Source organism: Elephas maximus, chromosome 8, assembly GCF_024166365.1.
Source record: "Elephas maximus indicus isolate mEleMax1 chromosome 8, mEleMax1 primary haplotype, whole genome shotgun sequence".
NCBI lineage: Eukaryota > Metazoa > Chordata > Mammalia > Proboscidea > Elephantidae > Elephas > Elephas maximus.
Genome location: NC_064826.1, coordinates 105,996,020 through 106,015,317, shown reverse-complemented (window position 1 = coordinate 106,015,317; position 19,298 = coordinate 105,996,020). Strand labels below are relative to the sequence as shown.

The window sequence follows — 19,298 nt, the reverse complement described above, 5'->3', positions numbered from 1 at the left end:
GTGTAGACTTGCACATAGATTTCTTTCCCGTTGCCTTAGTCACAGACACTTAGAGGTTTGATTCCCATCGCTTTTAGCTGATGGTTCTCAATCAGGGGCATGCATAAGAACCACCCCAGAGACTTTTTCAGTAGGCAAATGCCCAGGCTCCACATGCAAAGGCACAATTGGGGGTTTGAGATAGACCCCTGGTTGAGGATGACTGGTTTCAGCACCAAATTCCCCCTTGTTGAGCCTCTTCTGGAGATAAGCATTCACCTTGTCGAGAAACATTCCAGAAGCTGGAAAGTATATGTCATTAAACGATCAATGAAATGATCCCTATCTCATTTCCAGATACTTTCATAAGTTCAGCTAGTAATGATGCAAACTCATTTGGGAGCATGGTGTGCCTTCTTAGAAGATGTTATAAAAAGGCTAAAAAAAAAAAAAAAAAAAAAACATAAAAAGGCTAGCCCCTAATAATTTAGCGTTTACCTTCCACGGAAACTGTAAGGAGGTTTGCTGTAACCTGTCCTTTTAGGTTTCAAGTGTAATTGTCGTGCAGGAGGCTGTGGTTATACTCTTATTCACAAGCCAAAGTCCTTAGGATCTCCAGTTACGATCCTGACTTCTCCTGTTATTGGGAAGAGCTCATTTGCACAAATGTCAAGGAAAACATTAGGCCATTGTGCTTCCTCGGTCAGTGAATAAAATCCCCAATGTTCATCTGTGCACACATTTAGCTTTGCTATTAAATGCAAAGAGTTTTATTTCAAGGCAAAATTTGTATCTGAAGATGATATCAGCTGAGATTCCCTAGGACAGGAAAGCCCTGTCTTCCCAGGGGTACTTGTCCTGGAAAGAAGAAGGGGTATATTCTCCTCAAATGTTCAATAAATGCATCCAAAGAGAACTACTTGGTATTTTGAAAAGATTTCTCCATCTTTACAGCAGAAGGAAAAATACGGAACTCCAAGAGCAAAGGAAACAAACTATAGGGCTGTGCTTTGGGAATGGTGACTTTCTCTTAGAAAAAGGTAAACCAGTTGCAGTGGACACGACTCCAACTCATGGCAACCCCATGTGTGTCAAAGTAGAACTATGTTCCACAGGAGTTTCAGTGGCTGATTTTTCAGAAGTAGATCTCCATGCCTTCATTCCAAGGCCCTCTGGGTGGACTTGAGTTGCAAACCTTTCAGTTAGCAGCCAAGGTTGTTAGCCATTTGCGCCACCCAGGGATTTCACCTTCTGCAAATGAGAAGACCAGAGGTTGGAGCAGCTGAGCGAACTTGGAGAAATAAAGCCCCTGCTGAGCTCTGATGACATGAAAATGTTATGGGGGAGGAGGCCCTCTGAAGACACTACAGACTACAGATACTCCCTAAGAAAAGGAAGTTTAAAGTTACTGTACAGTGACTGTCCCTGGACATTTGGTGACACATGATTAAGAGCTAATTTAACATTTCCCTGAATAAAACTGGTGGCGTAGTGGTTAAGAGTTCAGCTGCTAACCAACAGGTCAGCAGTTCAAATCTACCAGCTGTTCCTTAGAAACTCTATGGGGCAGGTCTACTCTGTCCTATAGGGTTGCTATGTGTCGGAATCCACTCGACAGCAACGGGTTTGACTTTTTGGTTTGAATACAATACATACTGTGCTTATTCTCTAAGTGCCTTACTCAGAACTTACTAATTAAGCAGGTTATCCTCTGCTTGAGCTGGAAGCAATGTCTCATGGAACAGAAGGCCTGAGTTCGAGTGCTGCCTCTCTCACCTGCCAGCTGATGAGCATCGAGAAGCTCACTTAACACCTCTGGGCTTCCATCTCCCTATCGCAGGGCTGTTTTCAAACATTAGCTTACAATGTACTTGGAGTGCTTAGCAGATTTGCAAAGTGCTATGCAGATGTGAGCTTTCATTTCTTTTCAAACAAAAGGCTCCTTTAAGGATTAGCCAAATGAGTATTACCCAGCAGCTCTAGAGCTCAGAGGATTAGGACTCCAGCTCCACCTCCTTGAAAGCCCTGCTCCAATTTGGAGCAGTCACCTAACTCTTTATGACTCAGTTTTCTCATATAGAAAATGAAAACAAGTGGTTGTACCTACCTCTTGAGATCGTTGTGAGCAGAAAGAAACTCAACACATGAAAAGGGTTCCACAAAAGTCACGACACAGAGTCAGCATCAGTAAAAGTTAGCTGTGATTAATGTAAACCAGGCTTGCCACCAAACACGGTAAAACTGAAATATGGGAAGGAGGGACTTTGAGGGAAGTGTCAGGGTGGACAGCCCTCCCAGGGAAAGCCAGCTCACTGCAGAAACCCATTCTAATGAACTGGCAAACCCTCCACATGACCAGCCTGGTTGAAATCTCAGGCCGATCCAGGGGAGAAGCTGTGGCTTTTGTCTCGTGTGTCCTTGTTATCTGTGACGTAACTACCCATGGCCCAGTGTAGCTCTTGGCTGTAATTTTAGAAAAACCGTCATCGTGTTTCCAAGTACAAATTCACTTGTGACAACTGTACATTCACATCACACAAGAGAGACTCGACATGCAAAGAACATCATCTCAAAATGGAGCACGGTCGGATTCCGGGGCGGATGCAGGTGGTGGGAGAGGGTCGGTGGATGGATTTCAAATGTCAGGGCCACCCTGGAGATTGTTTCTGGGTTGGGGTGACTGCCACAGGCTCTGGGAGGAGGCGCATTCCATTATGAATGGAGTGGTTTATAATGGAATGACATGAATGGTATCTGATAATCAGAAAAACACACTGACCTTCACACTACACAGGTGCAGCAGCATAATGGCCCACCGCGTGTACACGCATCAATTCCTGGGGAAAAGTCCAACGAAGTTAACTCAGCGTGTATCCCAAGCAAGCAAAATCAGTGACATTACCCGCACAACAAACATTGTTCCCCCCCTCCCCACCGAGGTACCTGCCATGGCCAGCCTACTTGTAAAAAGGAACAACAACGACAACAAAAATACAAGAATCAGAGTTCATTTTGGTAAATGGGTAAAATCTAGCAAGCAATGTTATTTCATGCCACAGGCAATTTGATTTGGATTTTAAAATGTAGACTTTAGCTAGATTGAACCAAGAGTCTAGAAAAAAACCTTCTTTTTCCTCTTCAGGAAACTGGGGAATGGGGTACAAAAAAAAAAAAATTTTTTTTTAAGAGGGTAGTAAATTCTGTTTCCCCAGTGCTCTGAGAAAAACTACCTAAAACCATCCTCAGATCTGCTCCATTCATAAGATCTCTCAAACAAATAGCAACCAGCGCTGCAGTTAAAACTGCTGAACATATCACCAACTCTATCCCAGAGCCTTTACTGGCTCAGACATTTACGTCCAGTCTGGTCTCCATCACCCTGTGTGGCGATCCGCTTGGCATCATAGCCCCCTCTCCATCAACAATTAAGTATAGAGAAACTGGTCCAAGATTAGCACAAAGTCCTTGAACCTAGAGACGCTGGGCCAAGGAAAGGTGCTGGTAGTATACTATCAGGGACCTTTTAAATCCCATATCACTTTGACGCTTGGCCCTCAGTTCTGATCTTATAACCTCTGAAATTAAAGTTGCCATGAACATAATCAATATGATCTTGTTCAATATATGATGTCAGCATTCCCAAACCCCAGTGAAACCCAAAACTTTGCTGAGGAATGAGTTTGTGTAAGAAACAAGTAGAAAGCTTGCATTCTGGGTGCATAGACTGTGTTCTCATCCCTGGTCCAAAGCTGATCTGCAAAGGAGAGAGAGAGAGAATTCAAGATCCCGCTCTGTGTGGAACACCACACTGGGTGCCGCTTGACTCCTCCTGGTGGTGGAGGCCTTTCCCTGTCGTAACTCCAGGTTTCCTAACTGTGTCTTAGGTGTTCCTGCTCTACTCCGTTTGCAAGCTCTTCCTCACTCGCCATTCCCATGTTGGAGCAGGTGGTCCTTAGATTCTCATACATTCACACTAGGGGCCCATATGCCCACCCACATCCTCAGATACTGTCTGAACAATGACAACTCCCAACATTCTACAGCAGCTCAGAGCCACCTCAAACATGGTCCAAAAGGAAATCAGGATCTTCATCCTCAAACCTGATCCTCTTCCCAAAGCCCTGACTTAGTAATGGTTCCTCCACCCATGAAGATCACCTTGTCAGGAACTTGGGGATCCACCTCATCACCTCTGTCTCATCTACTTCATCCTCTTCATCCACTCAAGCATGGAGTTTTATGATCCTACCTCTTAGTAGCTTTAGACTCCACCTGCTTCTCACAGGTTCTACTACTTCCATCGGCTCAAGCCACCATCTTCCCCCTCCCACCCAACTCCAGTCAACCCTGACTTGTCTCCCCATATCCACCTTTGCTCCCTTACATACATTCTCTCCGATGGGTAGAATGCTTTTTAAGAAAGAGGAATCTGATTGCTGCACTTCCTTGTTTTAGCAGCCTCACACTTCCTTTTGGCTAAAATTCAAGCACTTATTTTATCTGGCTTGAGACTTACTTCATCATACTCACAACATGTATGCAGAGTCTAAAATGATCTTGCCTTGCTTCCTCTCTGGCCTCCCTGCCTGACTCCCTTCTCCCCACTCATGATACTCCTCTACTTGGGGAATTCACAGCTCTTTAGAATCACTCACTTCTCCACTCCTTGGAGAGCATTTCCTCTGCCTCAAACGTGCCTCCCTATGGCCCATCCTCTGGCTTCCTCCTCCTTCCTTCAGTCTTCTGCCTCACTGTTTACTCCCACACCCTCTGGGCCAGGATAGATGCTCCTGGAATACTACTCTGTACTTCTGCAGCTTTTAAAATAATTCCAATGAACTATTATTGAATTATTTATTTAATGTCTGTCTTTCAAAGTCGGCCCAGAGATATCTGGGGGCGGGCTGTTATCTTCAGTATAGAATCCCAGCACTTAGCATAGTTAGTGATACAAAGAGTGTGTCTAATAAGAATTTGGTCAGTTTTGGAGGAATTACAGCCAGAATGTTCCTTAAAAGCCAGGATGGCTAGACTTTGGCTCTCTTACTTTGACACATCATCAGGAAAGACCAATCGCTAGAAAAGAACATCCTTTTAGATAAAGTAGAGGGCCAGCAAAAAAGAGGGAAACCCTTAATGAAATGGATTGACACAATTGCTGCAACTGTGGGCTCAAACATACCAATCATTACGAGAGTGGTGCAGGACCGGGCAACGTTCTGTTTTGTTATATATAAGGTCACCATGAGTTGGAGCTGACTTGACGACAACTAATAACAACAAATAAGAATTTGATGAATGAATGAATGATCAGGGACTAGACAGTCCTTGAAGAACTCACAGTTTAGACTTTAGAAGATATAAAGGGAGGCTTTTTTGACCCGTTCTAAGCCAAATGTTGATCCAATTAATCAAAACATCTCTCTCTGTATGTATACACACACACATATATATATATATACATACACAAACACACACATTAGGAGGGCAAGCAGAAGAAAAAAAAAAGGCCATTCAAATTAGACATTATCAGCTTCTGTAGCATAACACTGTGGATGCTGGGTTTTTTTTTTTTTTCCATTTTGACAAAGTAATTGTTTTTTACAGTCTACTGATTATTTAACTGCAAAACATGACACTAGAAAAGAAAAGGCACCTTCAGAAAGGAGTAGGAGCAGAAGTAGAGACTATGAAGAAAGTGAGCAAAGATACAGGAGAATTCAGCTCCGGGTCCTGAAATCTCCACCACCCAACCAAGGAGGACCTGGAGGGAACCCTTTCTCATCAGAAATAAACTGGAGTCCAAGGACATTAAAGAGTGAAGTTGTGGACCCAGTGAACTGTCTATGTGCAAGCAACCACATATATGCTTCTACTCTCTTCTTCCAGCCTATTTCAGCTCTCCAGATCTACATTTGCTCTTCATTTCTGGCATATGGACTACGTCATGATAACAGTGAATAAGTACAAAGAAACCAAGTAGAGAAAAACCCACCAAGAAATGATGGCATTAGGGACTAACAAAGTTTTACTTTGAAAATCACCTGAGATTAGACAATTCTTTCTTCAAATGCACAAGTTATTTTTATGCAACAATATCTAGTCCTTCTATTTGACTCAAGTAGATGCGACCTTTGGGAAAACACTCTTGGAGCCCAGAGGGAGCTAGAAAGTCAAGTGAGAAAGGAGATGTCTGTAAACTCTTCGAGCAGGGCCTGCCCTAACACGTGCCAAAAGAGAGCAGGGGGAGCATCACAAGGCACCACCCTTAGCTAGGTGGCTCCTTGATAGGTCGTGGCGTTGCACCCCAGCTTCAGCTCTCCAAACCCGGGCCTCCTCTCTAACCAGATGCTGCCAAGTTGGTTCCAACTCATGGTGATCCCGTGTATGTCAGAGTAGAAAGAACTGTACTCCATAGGGTTTTCATTGCTGATTTTTTGGAAGTAGATTGCCAAGCCTTTCTTTTGAAGTGTCTCTGGGTAGACTCAAATGTCCAACTTTTCAGTTAGTAGCCAATCATATTAACTGCACCACCCAGGAACATGGTCCTCTCAAATGCCCTGTACATTAATTAACTCTCCGACACTGCCCACTACTATCAGATAATGTTGAAAGGGGGTAATTCCAGCTCCATGGCCTGATGTTCCACTGCCACTATTAGGTTATCTGGGTAGAAGTTACAGTTTTTAAAAATCAAGCAAGTCAGATAAGATATTATTCCTGGGCCAATATTGATCCTGTCCCTATTCCAAAAAGAACTAAGATGAAAAACAAGTAATAGAAACCACAACACTGACCTTCAGACCACATGCTGTTTTATCATGCACTAAACAAGTTTTTTTTTTCTTTTTTGCTATTCTCCTGTTCCATTTGATTTGCTGTCTGATAAGTCAAAGATATGTAAGGAAGAGACTGAGATCATTCATGCCTTCTTGCCAGGTATGGATAAAAGCTAGCAATATAAAAGGTGACAGATTTTTTTAAAACTCTTTTTTCTAATTACAGAAACAACATGCATTTGGTATTTAAAAAAAGTCAAATCATACAGACAATAAAAAATACAATGAAAAAAATCACTCATAGCCCCACTTCTTGGAGAAAGTCAGAGAGCCTGATTTGGACTGAGATTCTCGTTTCTAAGGTCTCTGGGTGGCGCAAACGGTACTGGTGTTGGAAATCCTGGTTTCAACTTTGTGACTGTGACTCCATCAACATTACCTGGGGTCTGAATGATTTTGCTTGGTTCCAAGCTAATTTTTTTCAGTCCCTGGTCTTGATCTAATTTAAATTTTCAGGGAATATGAAAGCTACTATCACATGACCTTGGGATATTACTATAATTGTACTCATTTTCCTGGGAAGAGATCTCTTCATAATCTAATATCAATAACATCATTTCCTTGAAGGACTTATGAATGCTTTCGTATTCTCAGGCTCCTCCACTCTCATATGTCATCTCTTTTAAGTAAAAAAATGGGCTTTGACACACAGACTAGGCTTCTCTTGAAGAACATGGAGTTAGCAGTGTAGCCAGTGGGCTGTGATCTTTCTCCATTTCTCCAGCATATCTATGGCTAAAGTTCTACTAATAATGATACAAGAAGTGAAAACAAAGATGTCGTGACTTTAAACTTCCAAGTTCCCAGTCTTCCCATTTGACACTTTCTGCCCAACCTGATCTTCTATTGACCCATCTTGGTTCTAGGAAAGATTGGTTCCTGAGATGACCAGTTTTTCCCTTGAAGCAGTTCCAACTCCATGGTCACCCATGAGTTGTTAGTTACCGTCAAGTTGGCCCCCAGCTCTTGGTGACCCCATACCCAGTGGAATGAAATGTTGCCCCATCCTGCGCCATGCCCATGATCAGTTGTGTGTTGTACCACTGTGATCCATAGGGAGTAGATTGCCAGACCTTTCTTCCTAAACCATTTCGATCTGGAAGCTCTGCTAAAACCTGCTCAACATCATAGCAACACACAAGCCTCCACTGACAGACAGAGGCTGCACATGAGCTGCATTGTCTGGGAATCAAACTTGGGTCTCCTGCATGGAAGGCGAGAATTATACCATTGAACCACCCCTGCCCATAAGCAGGCAATATAAATATGAGCACCTGTGGGTGGAGTATCCTCCTCCCCAGCGCCTTATTCCTCAGGCTCCCACTCTGAGAAGCAAAGGGACAAGGTCAGTGAGAGGGTGGAGTGATGCAGAGTCCTGGAACTGTGGTGAGGTCGGGGGACGGAGGCAGCTCTCAGTGAGTACTTGGTTCTGCTCAGCATCAATGTTCATGAATGGGGTCTTCTCCCTACCACTCCTGTCCCTCTGAATGCTGGAATTTATTGCTGCTCAGCCCAGGGCTGTTTGTTTTTTCTCCAGCATTCATGTTCCATCCACAGTACATCTGCGATGGGGAAACGCTCATAATAGAACTCCACACTTGAATAACTGCACTACAAAGCTGTCTTCTAAGAATAATAGCTCTTCCCAGGATGTTTTCATTAAAAACAGATTTCCGTGACAGACTATCAAAACATTTTCCTTGTACAATAAGCAATGTGATGGGGCAGAATTATGCAAAACATACGGGCTTAACTCTGTCCCCAGCAACTGGGGCTTCACTTCCCCTGGTTTCAGTAGCTCACTTAACTTTCCCATCATGGACGTGGGTCCAGACTTCAACCTATTCAGTATAAAAAGGCCTAGTGGTCTGCATCCCTGCCTCTCTTTTCAAAATCTGTGATCTGTTCTCTTTGAGGGTTGGGGTTTGCTTGTAGCCTTAGGGAGTTAGGAAGGCACAATATAGCAAAGCAGGCTCACAGTTACTCAATCATCTACAATGACCATCTACAGTGTGCCTGGCATTCGCTTAGGCATTGGGACAATAATGGTGAAAGTGCATATCTAGCATTTATATGGCTTCCTCCACCACCTGTCTGTCAGTTTGTCATACTGTAGTGGCTAACGTGTTACCGGTATTTCAAATATCAGCAGGGTCACTCATGGCGGACAGGTTTTAGTGGAACTTCCAGACTTTTTTTTGTTTTAAGACAGACTAGGAAGAAAGGCCTGGAGATCGACTTCTGAAAATTAGCCAATGAAAACCTTATGGATCACAACAGACCACTGTGAGACTCACTTGCTTTGAACAGGTCATTAAAAACCTGTTGCTGTCAAGTCAACTCCGACTCATTGTGACCCTATAGCGTTTCCAAGGCTATAAACCTGTATATCTGTAGCAGACTGTCACGTCTTTCTCCCTCAGGGACATGTCATTAGGAGGGATCAATGGCTGGAGAAGGACACAAAGTTTGGTGAAACAGAGGACCAATGAGGGTATGTGAGATGGCTGATGAGATGGATTAGCACAGTAACTGCAATAATGAACTTGAACACACTAGTGATTGTGAGGATGACACAGGACCAGGCCACATTTAGTTGTGTTGTACATAAGGTTGCCAGGAGGCAGAGTAGACTTGATGGCAGCTAACATCCAGGCTCCATTCTATGTGCTTGACATATACTAGCTCATTTGATCCTTGCAACAACCCTGTGTGGCAGTTGTTATTATTACCTACATTTAACAGATGAGGAATTTGAGGCATGGAGAGGCTGTGTAACTTGCTCAGTGTCACACAAACAGTAGGTGGCAGAACCAGGATTCAGGCCCAGGCACCTGCTCAAGAACCTGTGCCCATAATCAGTAGCCTGCAGAGTACACAACCAAGGTCCCAGCCTTAAAGGAAACAGCACTCTAGCAGGAGACACAGAATTAGCAGATACACTGAATATACAACATGCTGCAAGATCAGTGGATTTAACAGCTGAGGAGGGCTCTAAGCAGTTCCTGCTCCGTGATTTAAAATTTAAAATTTAGTGCGGTCAAAAATATCTTTAAAGCACTAATGGGAAACCTGTACCTACCTTCTCCCCAGAACTTCTGGATCCCTAGCTGTCCATCTGGGAAATACACTTCTCTGGAATGTGGCCAATAGAGTTAAGTAGTGTTTTTTATTGGGGCTCTACTGGCATCTTGGGTGGGGCAGTCCTTTGTGTGGGTTTTGGTGACACTCCCTCACACCCTTTTTTAAAAATAGTTTCCTCTTCACATTCATTGTCTAATCTTTTTGAAATTTATCTTCGTGTATGGTTTATTTTAGAGGTTTATTTTTTCACCCCAGAAATACTTTTCCAAATGCTGTTTGTTAAGAAACCATTTACTATATTAAAATATGTCTATTTCAGGACTATCAATCCCTCCTATTCTTTCTGTTCTTATACTGACAAGTAAAGTGCACGTGTGTGTGTGCACCCAAGCTAAAACACATAAAGACATTTACAACATACATCACACTGGGTGGCACAAGTATCTCCTTTGTTAATTTTTGAAATAAGTTTTCAAAGATCTCCTAGCTGCTCTTGCATTTTTAACCCTCCGGAACCTGGGGGACGTATGAAAATGCCTGTGACAGCACTGTAGTTATCACAACTCATGCCTTATGGACGGAACTGTGCCCCCACAAAACATATGTTGAAGTTCTAACCCCTGTACTGAGTGTGATCCAGTTTGGAAATAGGTGGTTTCTTTTGTTATGTTAATGAGGTCATACCAGAGTACAAAAAAAAAAAAAAAAAAAAAAACCCACTGCCTTCAGGTCAATTCCAACTCATAACGACCCTACAGGACAGGGTAGAACTGCGTCACAGAGTTTCCAAGGAATGCCTGGAGGATTCGAACTGCCGGCCTTTTGGTTAGCAACTCTTAACCACTATACCACCAGGGTTCCCTATCAGAGTACAGGGGGTCCTAAACCTAATCCCTTCCAAGTGGTGTCTCATAAAAAGGGGAAAGAGGCACAGAGAGGCATACGGAGAATGAGAAGGGACTATGTGAAGATCCATCTACAAGCCAAGTAATACCTAGGAATGTTTGGAGCTACCCTAGCATCGATGCCCTGAATTGAACTTCTAGCCTCCCAAACTGCAAGACAATACATTTCTCTTCTTTAAAGCTACCTACTGTGGTATTTGTGTTACAACAGCACTTAGTAACCAAAATAGCATGAAAGGTGCTTCTGGCATTTAAAGAGTAGGGGCCAGGGAGGTTAAACATCTCACTGTGTGTAGCAGAACATCACCAAAACCCAGACCAAGGGTGGCCCTGCCAGAAATGCCAGGAGAACCCCAATAAGAAACACTACTTAACTGGCCACATTTCAGAACATAAAACAGCCTAATGATATTGTTAGTAGAATTAAATTAAACTAACAAATGTGGTAATATTTTACACATCAAGTTATCCCATCCAGGACCCGAGCTGCTTCTCCACTTACCAAATTCCAGTTTCAATTTTTTTTTTTAAATTAATACTCATAAGGTTCTTCTTGTAGGTCACAAAAAGTCCTCACTATTTTGCAGTCCATATTTACTTTCTTTTTCTTAAGAATTCAAAATGTTCTCTAAAATTATCATGGGTTTCCGACAAGAAGTCTTTGGGCCAAAGGACATTTTTTTATTCTTCATTTTTAAAGAATCACGTCTCTCCCTTCCTTGTCTTTCCGAATCCTTTTATGTTCCATGTTCTTCCCCAAGTATTATCCTCACACATATTCCTGATTCTGGCTTCACCAGCAGTCAGGGTGGCAATTCCCACCCACACTCCTTCTAATTCATAGCTGTTAAATTGATTCTGACCCACCAGGATAGAGTAGAACTGCCCCACAGGGTTTCCAAGGCTGAAATCTTTATGGAAGCAGACTGTCACATCTTTCTCCCGTGGAGTAGCTGGTGGATTCGAACTGCTGAACTTTTGGTTAGCAGCTGAACATTTAACCACTGTGCCACTAAGGCTCCTTACACCCTCTAGGGGGAGCCAAAATTTCCTTCCCCCTGCAGCCACCCCTAAGGAGAGGGGGGATGTTCTTGTAGAGTTACCCCCAAATAGGAGTCCCTGGTTGGTGCAGTTAATGCGCTTGACTACTAACCAAAAGTTTTTAGGTTCAAGTTCACCTAGAGGTGCCTCAGAAGAAAGGCCTGGTTGCCTACATCTGAAAAATCAGCTGTGGAAAATCCTGTGGAGCACAGTTCTCTGACACAGGAGGTTGCCATGAGTCGGAGTCGATTTGACAGAAACCTATGTGGTTTACCCCTAGATAAGTAACACAAGGGTCTTCCTGCAAGGTTCTAAGGGCAGGGCCCTGGGGTCTCTTGGGCAGGGTTCTGCTCAACTCCAGTGCCCCAGATCTTCTCATTGCATCTTTTTGCTGGGGTGCTGTGGTCTGGCCTTACAGTTGGATGTGGACCACAGGTCTGCAGGTGACTGGCCTGAGTTGTTGATTAGTAGCTAATTGAAGTCAATGAGATTAGGAGGGGGAGGTCTGCACAGAGTTCCTGCATTGTGTCTGTGACTGAAACCCTGGCTAGGAAGAAAGTGTGACCTAACACTTCTTTGTTTGTTGTGCATATATTTCCCTCTAGAGCATCATTTGGAAGTGTCTTTCCAGTCATTCATCATACACTTATATTTAGCTCTTCCAGACTGCCACCACCTGTCTGTCAGTTTATCATACTGTGATGGCTTGCATGTTGCTATGATGCTGGAAGCTATGCTACTGGTATTTTCACCCACAATGGACAGGTTTCAGCAGAGCTTCCAGACTAAGACAGGCTAGGAAGAAAGCCTGGTGATCTACTTCCAAAAACGAGCCATTGAAAACCCTACGGATCAGAATATTGTCTGATATAGTGCATGAAGATGAGCCTTCTAGGTTGGAAGGCACTCAAAATACACAGCGACTACAACGGACTCATGCGTACCAATGATTATGAAGATGGCGCAGGACAGGGAAAGGTTCTGTTCTGTTGTACACAGAGTTGCCACAAGTCGGAGATGACTTGATGGCAACTAACAACAACTTCCAGACTGAGGAGGGATACTTGTTGCTTCTTACCTGGTCCTGTGACTACCCGCCGTGAAGCTTTTTTCTGGAAAATGTGAAGAAGCTTATCTTTCCCTTGTCAAAAACTATAATCTATTGCCATGTCTCCCTCGGAATCTGTCTTTTCTGAGGTGGATGTCACATTTCCTATTATGCCCATTGTATCTCTACATCTACTTCCAACTTGGCTGCATTTGGGGGAGTTGAAGACCCCAGGTGGATATAGGAAGAGAGGAAAAAATGGGGGTTATGAGGAGGTTATCACCCTCCCACTGCCCCCGGTTAGAGCAGGCCTAGAGCTACTGAAGGCAGGTTACCTGTGCAGGTAGTTCTGGACTGGGGCTCTGGTCTTCTGCCAGGCTGGCCCTGATCTTCAGCTTGCCAGCTACACTTTGTATCCTGGATATTCATTCTGGAGTCAGATATATCAATCACTCTTCCTACATTCCTGAACAGTATTACCACTGCATCATTTTGGAAGCTTTCATGTAAATTATGGGGAGAAAGAGAGCCATCCAGTAAAATCTATCACTACCAATCTGTCAGCTTGGTAACTGGCCACCGACCATCTTTTCAGCTACGAATTTTCCCATTGGATAATATTTTAAGAGCTATGCCAGATTTTACAGACACATAAAACAGTTCCTCAGACGTTGAAAAACAAACAAAGAACAGAAGCTTTTCTTGGTACACAAAACGCATGAAAGACATTAAAATCCCTAGATATACACTGACCCAGATATACGTGACTGTGTGTGGCCAACTCTTGTCTTTTCCACAATAGCATTTGTTATGGACTGAGTTGTGTCCCCCCAAAATGTGTCAGCTTGGCTAGGCCATGATTTCCAGTATTGTGTGGTTGTCCACCTTTTTGTGATCTGATGCGATTATCCCATGTGCTATGAATCCTAACCTCTATGATGTTAATGAGGCAGGATTAGAGACAGTTATGTTAATGAGGCAGGACTCAATCTACAAAACCAGGTTGTATCTTGAGTCAATCTCTTTTGAGATATGAAAAACAGAATCAAAGAGAGAAGAGAGGTACCTCATACCACCAAGTAGGAGGTGCCAGGAATGGAGGATATTCTTTGGATTTGGGGTCCCTCTGCTGAGAAGCTCCTAGACCAGGGTAAGGTTGATGACAAGGACATTCCCCCAGAGCTGACACAGAGAGAAAGGCTTCCCCTGGAGCTGGAGCCCTGAATTTGGACTTCTAGCCTCCTATGAGAGAATAAATTTCTGTTAAAGCCACCCACTTGTGGTATCTCTGTTATAGCAGCACTAGGTAACTAAGACAGTGTCTAAAAAGTCCTGCGGATTAAATACAAACGCATTCTATTAATTGGTAATGAGGTGTTGGGGCTCATGAGGCAAGAAACACTATAATATTCAAATTGTGGGTTTTTTTTTAGTAGCTTTATTGTTTCCATATTGATCAGAATGAAGACACAAAGAGTTTTCAGATGTAATATCGAACACAGAAATGGAGGTTCTGGGAAATCACGTCAATCAGCTGGGGAGAGGGAGAGAAGTGTTGGACTTTGAATCAAGTCCCAGTATCAGCCAAAAGAGAATATTTATCTACTAAGATAAATGAATTAGAGGGGTGCTGATTTCCACAACTCACTGAAATCAGGCTTGTTAAAAAAAAAAAAGAAAGAAAAATAATTCAAAGCACAAGTGTCAGGAAACAATACTGCATGAATATGTTCATGTGGTTAGGGCTTTCTGGCACCTGGGTTAAAGGATGATTGACGATGACCCTAAAGACAGAGACCCCCAGAGAGATATAAAGTCTTATCTTCTCCGGAGACATCTGTCTACATTCCAGGGGTTGGAAGCCTAGAGCCCTTTGCCTGCTCCCATCAGAGATGATTTCTTTACATCTAAGATCAAAGCTCTTTCTCCCTCTCTCCAGAGGGGAGGAAGAGAGGAAGATCAGACGAGCCAGCAGCTCCTATATAAGCTCTAAGAGTCATAATTTCAAGAATTTTCTCCTGTGGCATAAGCCCCTGAATGTACAAAGTGCATCTGGCTCTCATCACTTTGCCCCCTGGGGAACTAGGCATGGGGAAATGATGCTAAGACTACTCTAATAATCAGACTGTTTTCTGATCCATAAATCTTATGTTTCCTGTCAGAATAAATAAAAGCAGATATTAAAACTTAACAATAAATGGAATGACAATAATGCCAGTCACTGTTATATTATCAAAGATTTAAAGGCAAATTCCTCTCCACCACCCCCCCCCCCGCCCCAAACATGAAAGAAGGAAGGAAGAAAAGCTGTAATATAATTGATCTTTCTTCATGAAAATGGTGACTTACATGGTGGGCATGGAGTTGCTGTGAGAGGTTTCATTACGATGTACCAGCAGTCGTTCCATTCTCCTCTTTAGGAGGATCCTACAGTCATGCCCATTGCCATGTCACTTGACCATGCTTCCTGTGGCAACAGTATACACCCCACCTCATTGACTTTGGACTTGGCCGTGTAATATTCTTTGGCCAATTAAATGTGGTGCCTACTGCTTCGAAATAAGAAGCTGTACTGTCAGGAGTCCTTCTCTCTAGCAGATCACACCTTCTGCTGCCACCAATTTGTACTAAACCAGTCCAAGGAGACTGGTCCAAAAATCTCAATTTCCTTTCCCTGGCCAGTTCAGACCCCAGCTGTTCCAAGCAGCCCTTTCTCTCATCTCTAGCCACCGAGGGCCAGCTATCAGCCACAGACTCAGAAATCCACGATTCGTTCAACTTCAGACAAGCTTGGCTCTTCTGTCTCACATGTCCAACCACCATAGGCTAGCTCAGAGCACACATGTTAGAAGGACACAGTCCTTCAGACTGCTCAGTAGGCAGACACCCACCCCTGCTGGCTCTCCCTGGCCATGTGGGCTCAGCAATTCATTGAAAAGACTCACAAACTGCAGGGAAAGAGCTATCTTCAATTTAGCAGGAAAAGGATCCAAATGAAGAGATACATAGGGCAAGGTCCAGGAAGGGTCCCAGCACAGAGCTTCCATACCCCCAGGAATGTATTTACCCTCTTGGGAGCAGATGTTTGCTCTCTCCAGCCTGGAAGATCTACTGAGCCCCTGTCTTCCAAAGCCTTTATTGGCTTCACTACGTGGTCACGGTAAATTACATCACGGCTCCTGAGGCTTAGTTAGTACTGTAACTCAGGAGAACCTCTGCCCTGGGGGCTTTTATCAGCATCATTACATGACCATGATTGTTTACATCATGGCTCGTAAAGGCTTAGTCAATATTGGCCCCTACATAGTCCAGCTCTCAGGAACCCAGAACAAAAGGCCAAATTGCTTTATGAACCTCACAGAAGCTTTAATAGGTATCTTGAGTTTATGTCACCCCTCTTGCTCCTGTTCCCATCCCCATAAGAACAGTTCTAGACTGTGGCTGTGCCTCCAATTTACACCTCAGGAAGAAGACACCTGCTGGGGCAGATCATCCAATAGGCAAGGTAAGCACAGTGCTTACTTTGCTTACCAGATCATCTGTAAGCACATGTGTAAGCACAAATAAGCCTGTGCTTACTTTGCTTACTGGGTCATCTCCCCCTGTTAGGGATTGCAAATTTGAAAAGAGGCTTTGATTCTGCAGGAAGATACTGTGGGGTTGGGGGAGAGACAGATGCCAGTCATAACACCTAGAAGCAGAATCTCTGATGTGGTAAAAAAATGTGATCTGGTAAGCAAGGTAAGAACTGTGCTTACCTTGCTAATTGGATAGTCCACCCCTGTATGCAGCTCATCTGAACCCAATACACAAAATGAAGGAGAGTTGCAGCTGACCCACAGCCTACATTTAATGTGAGGGAGAAATAAACCTTTATTGTGGAAGCTATTGAGATTGTGTGGCTATTTGTTTCATGGCATTATTACCTAGCAAAAGCTGACTACTACAGTTGCATACCCAGCCTCCATTTCTGCTTCCTTCTGAAGAGAACGCCGCTGCTCAGGGAAAGGGGGCATTTTCTGATTCTTCTATGCCAACCAGCACTTGATATTTCCCCAAACTGGCCTACTTTGAAGGAAGGAACTTAGATTTCACAAGTGGAGGAATATAGCACAGCACAAATATAGACTCACAAGGTGGCACTGATCTGAGAGGCCATCTTTCTTCTCTTTCATATCCCATTCATTCAAACTATCCCAGTTAACCAAGTCTTCTAGTTTTCTTTCTGTATTTGCTGGTTTTGGTATTTCACTGGAATCCCAAGCTCTTTCATTCTGATCATTTTTCCGTAGTTACTGTCAACTGTCATATTGAATTTCTTCCCATGGTTGTCATGTCAGGACATTTACTGTGTCCTCCCTCAATGATTCCCACAAGAACTAGATTCCCTGATAGAGAAAGTTAGGCTCTACTCTGGCTTCAGTCCATGGCTAAAATCCAGTATCTTTACTAAGTTTTCATCTCAAAGCATAGAAAACAAGAGGAAATAAGTCTCTAGCACCATCCCAGGGCTACATCTCCTCCTTGAATCCACAATCTTGTATCTTTTTCAAGCTCTTGACTGACAAATATCTAGTCCCCTTTAGGTCACTAACAGAATTATGACATTGGAGCTTGCCAGACTTATACTGGGTCCCCTAGAGGCATTTGCACTTAAAATAACAGCAGTCTCCCATCAAGGCAGCTAGAACAGGGAGAGAGGGGGAGGGTGCATGACCTGCCAAGGAAAGTTAGCATCTTGGTTCTTCTCACTATTTATAAGGGCCAGGAGAGGCTTCTGACAAATAGAGCCAGTGTGTTAGAGATTGTTCATACTAAGTGAAAGAACTTAAAGGGTCCCAAATTTACAGACTTAATTAAATGGGTCACTGCTTCATTTCCTCTAACCAGAATCCAATATTTTAAGGGATTTTTTAAGGCTGAACTACAGCACGATTTTAACAGTGCAACACTGAATAAAGTGGGATAGCATAAACTGGTGTAAATCAATTCAACACTCAATCAATCCACCTCATGTGCAAGGATCCAGAAAAAAGAGTTATATTCAAGAAGTCGTGATGGAGGAACCAAAAGAATCCTAGATGTGGAACATGTAGAAGAGCAGATGTAGGTAGAGAAGCCAGAGTTCAAGGCTCATTCTGGCTCTGAGATCTTAAGCAAGTTACTTTGTCTTTCTAAATGTTAGTTTTTCTACTAGTAAATAAGGTTTATAATTGTCTATCTTTTACAGTACTGTTGATAGGTTGAGTTGAGAAAATACACACACATACATATATACATATATTTTCATATGCGTTGTTGTTAGTTACCATCAAGTTGACTCAGACTCATGGAAAACTTACATGTAACAGAATGAAACTTTGCCCAGTCCTGCAGCATCTTCATGATGGTTGTTGGTATGTTTGAGCCCACTGTTGAAGCTACTGTGTCAATTCATATCATGAAGGGATACACACACACGCACACACACACACACACACACACAAACCAAACTCATTGCCGTCAAGTCAGTTCTGACTCATAGCAACCCTGCAGGACAGAGTAGAACTGCCCCATAGGGTTTCCAAGGAGTATCTGGTGGATTCAAACTGCCAACATTTTGGTTGGCAGCCTGAGCTCTTAACTACTGAGCCACATGGGCTCAGATAGATAGATAGACAGACAGACAGAGAGATGGATCTCATGAAGCATGAGCAGATATACATATATCCTTTCATGACATACATGTTGTTGTTATTGTTAGGTTCCAACTCATAGCCACCCTATGTATAACAGAACGAAACACTGCCCGGTCCTTTGCCATCCTCACAATCATTGTTATGCTTGAGGCCATTGTTGCAGCCACTGTGTCAATCCATCTTGCTGAGGGTCTTCCTCTTTTTCCCTGACCTTCTACAAGCATGATGTCCTTCTCCAGGTACTGGTTCCTCCTGATAACATGTCCAAAGTACATGAGATGGAGTCTCACTATTCTTGCTTTTATGGTTCATTCTGGCTATACTTCTTCCGAGGCAGATTTGTTCATTCTTCTGGCAGTCCATGGTGTATTCAATATTCTTCACCAACACCGTAATTCAAAGGCATCAGCTCTTCTTTGGGCTGCCTTATTCATTGCCCAGTTTTTGCATGCATATGAGGCTACTGAAAGAAAATACCACGGCTTGGGTCAGGTGCATCTTAGTCCTCAAAGTAAAGTTATTGTTTTTTAACACTTTAAAGAGGTGTTTTGTAGCAGATCTGCCCAATGCAATACGTCTTTTGATTTCTTGACTGCTGCCTCCATGGGTGTTGACTGTGGATCCAAGTAATATGAAACTCTTGACAACCTCAATCTTTGCTCTGTTAATGATGATGTTGTTTATTGGTCCAGTTGTGAGGATTCTTGTTTTCTTTATGTTGAGG

At 43.2% G+C, this 19,298-nt stretch overlaps 1 protein-coding gene across 1 annotated transcript in view; it reads right to left on the bottom strand.

Annotated features, from left to right (window-relative positions):
- The window catches only part of HECW1 (HECT, C2 and WW domain containing E3 ubiquitin protein ligase 1), a 458,581-nt gene that overhangs the window by 305,156 nt on the left and 134,127 nt on the right, over positions 1-19,298 (bottom strand). The window contains exon 2 of the mRNA XM_049893967.1: positions 2,759-2,816. Within this exon, the coding sequence (XP_049749924.1) occupies positions 2,759-2,785 (27 nt within the window). The 5' untranslated portion in view covers positions 2,786-2,816. The remainder of the gene's footprint in view (positions 1-2,758; positions 2,817-19,298) is intronic.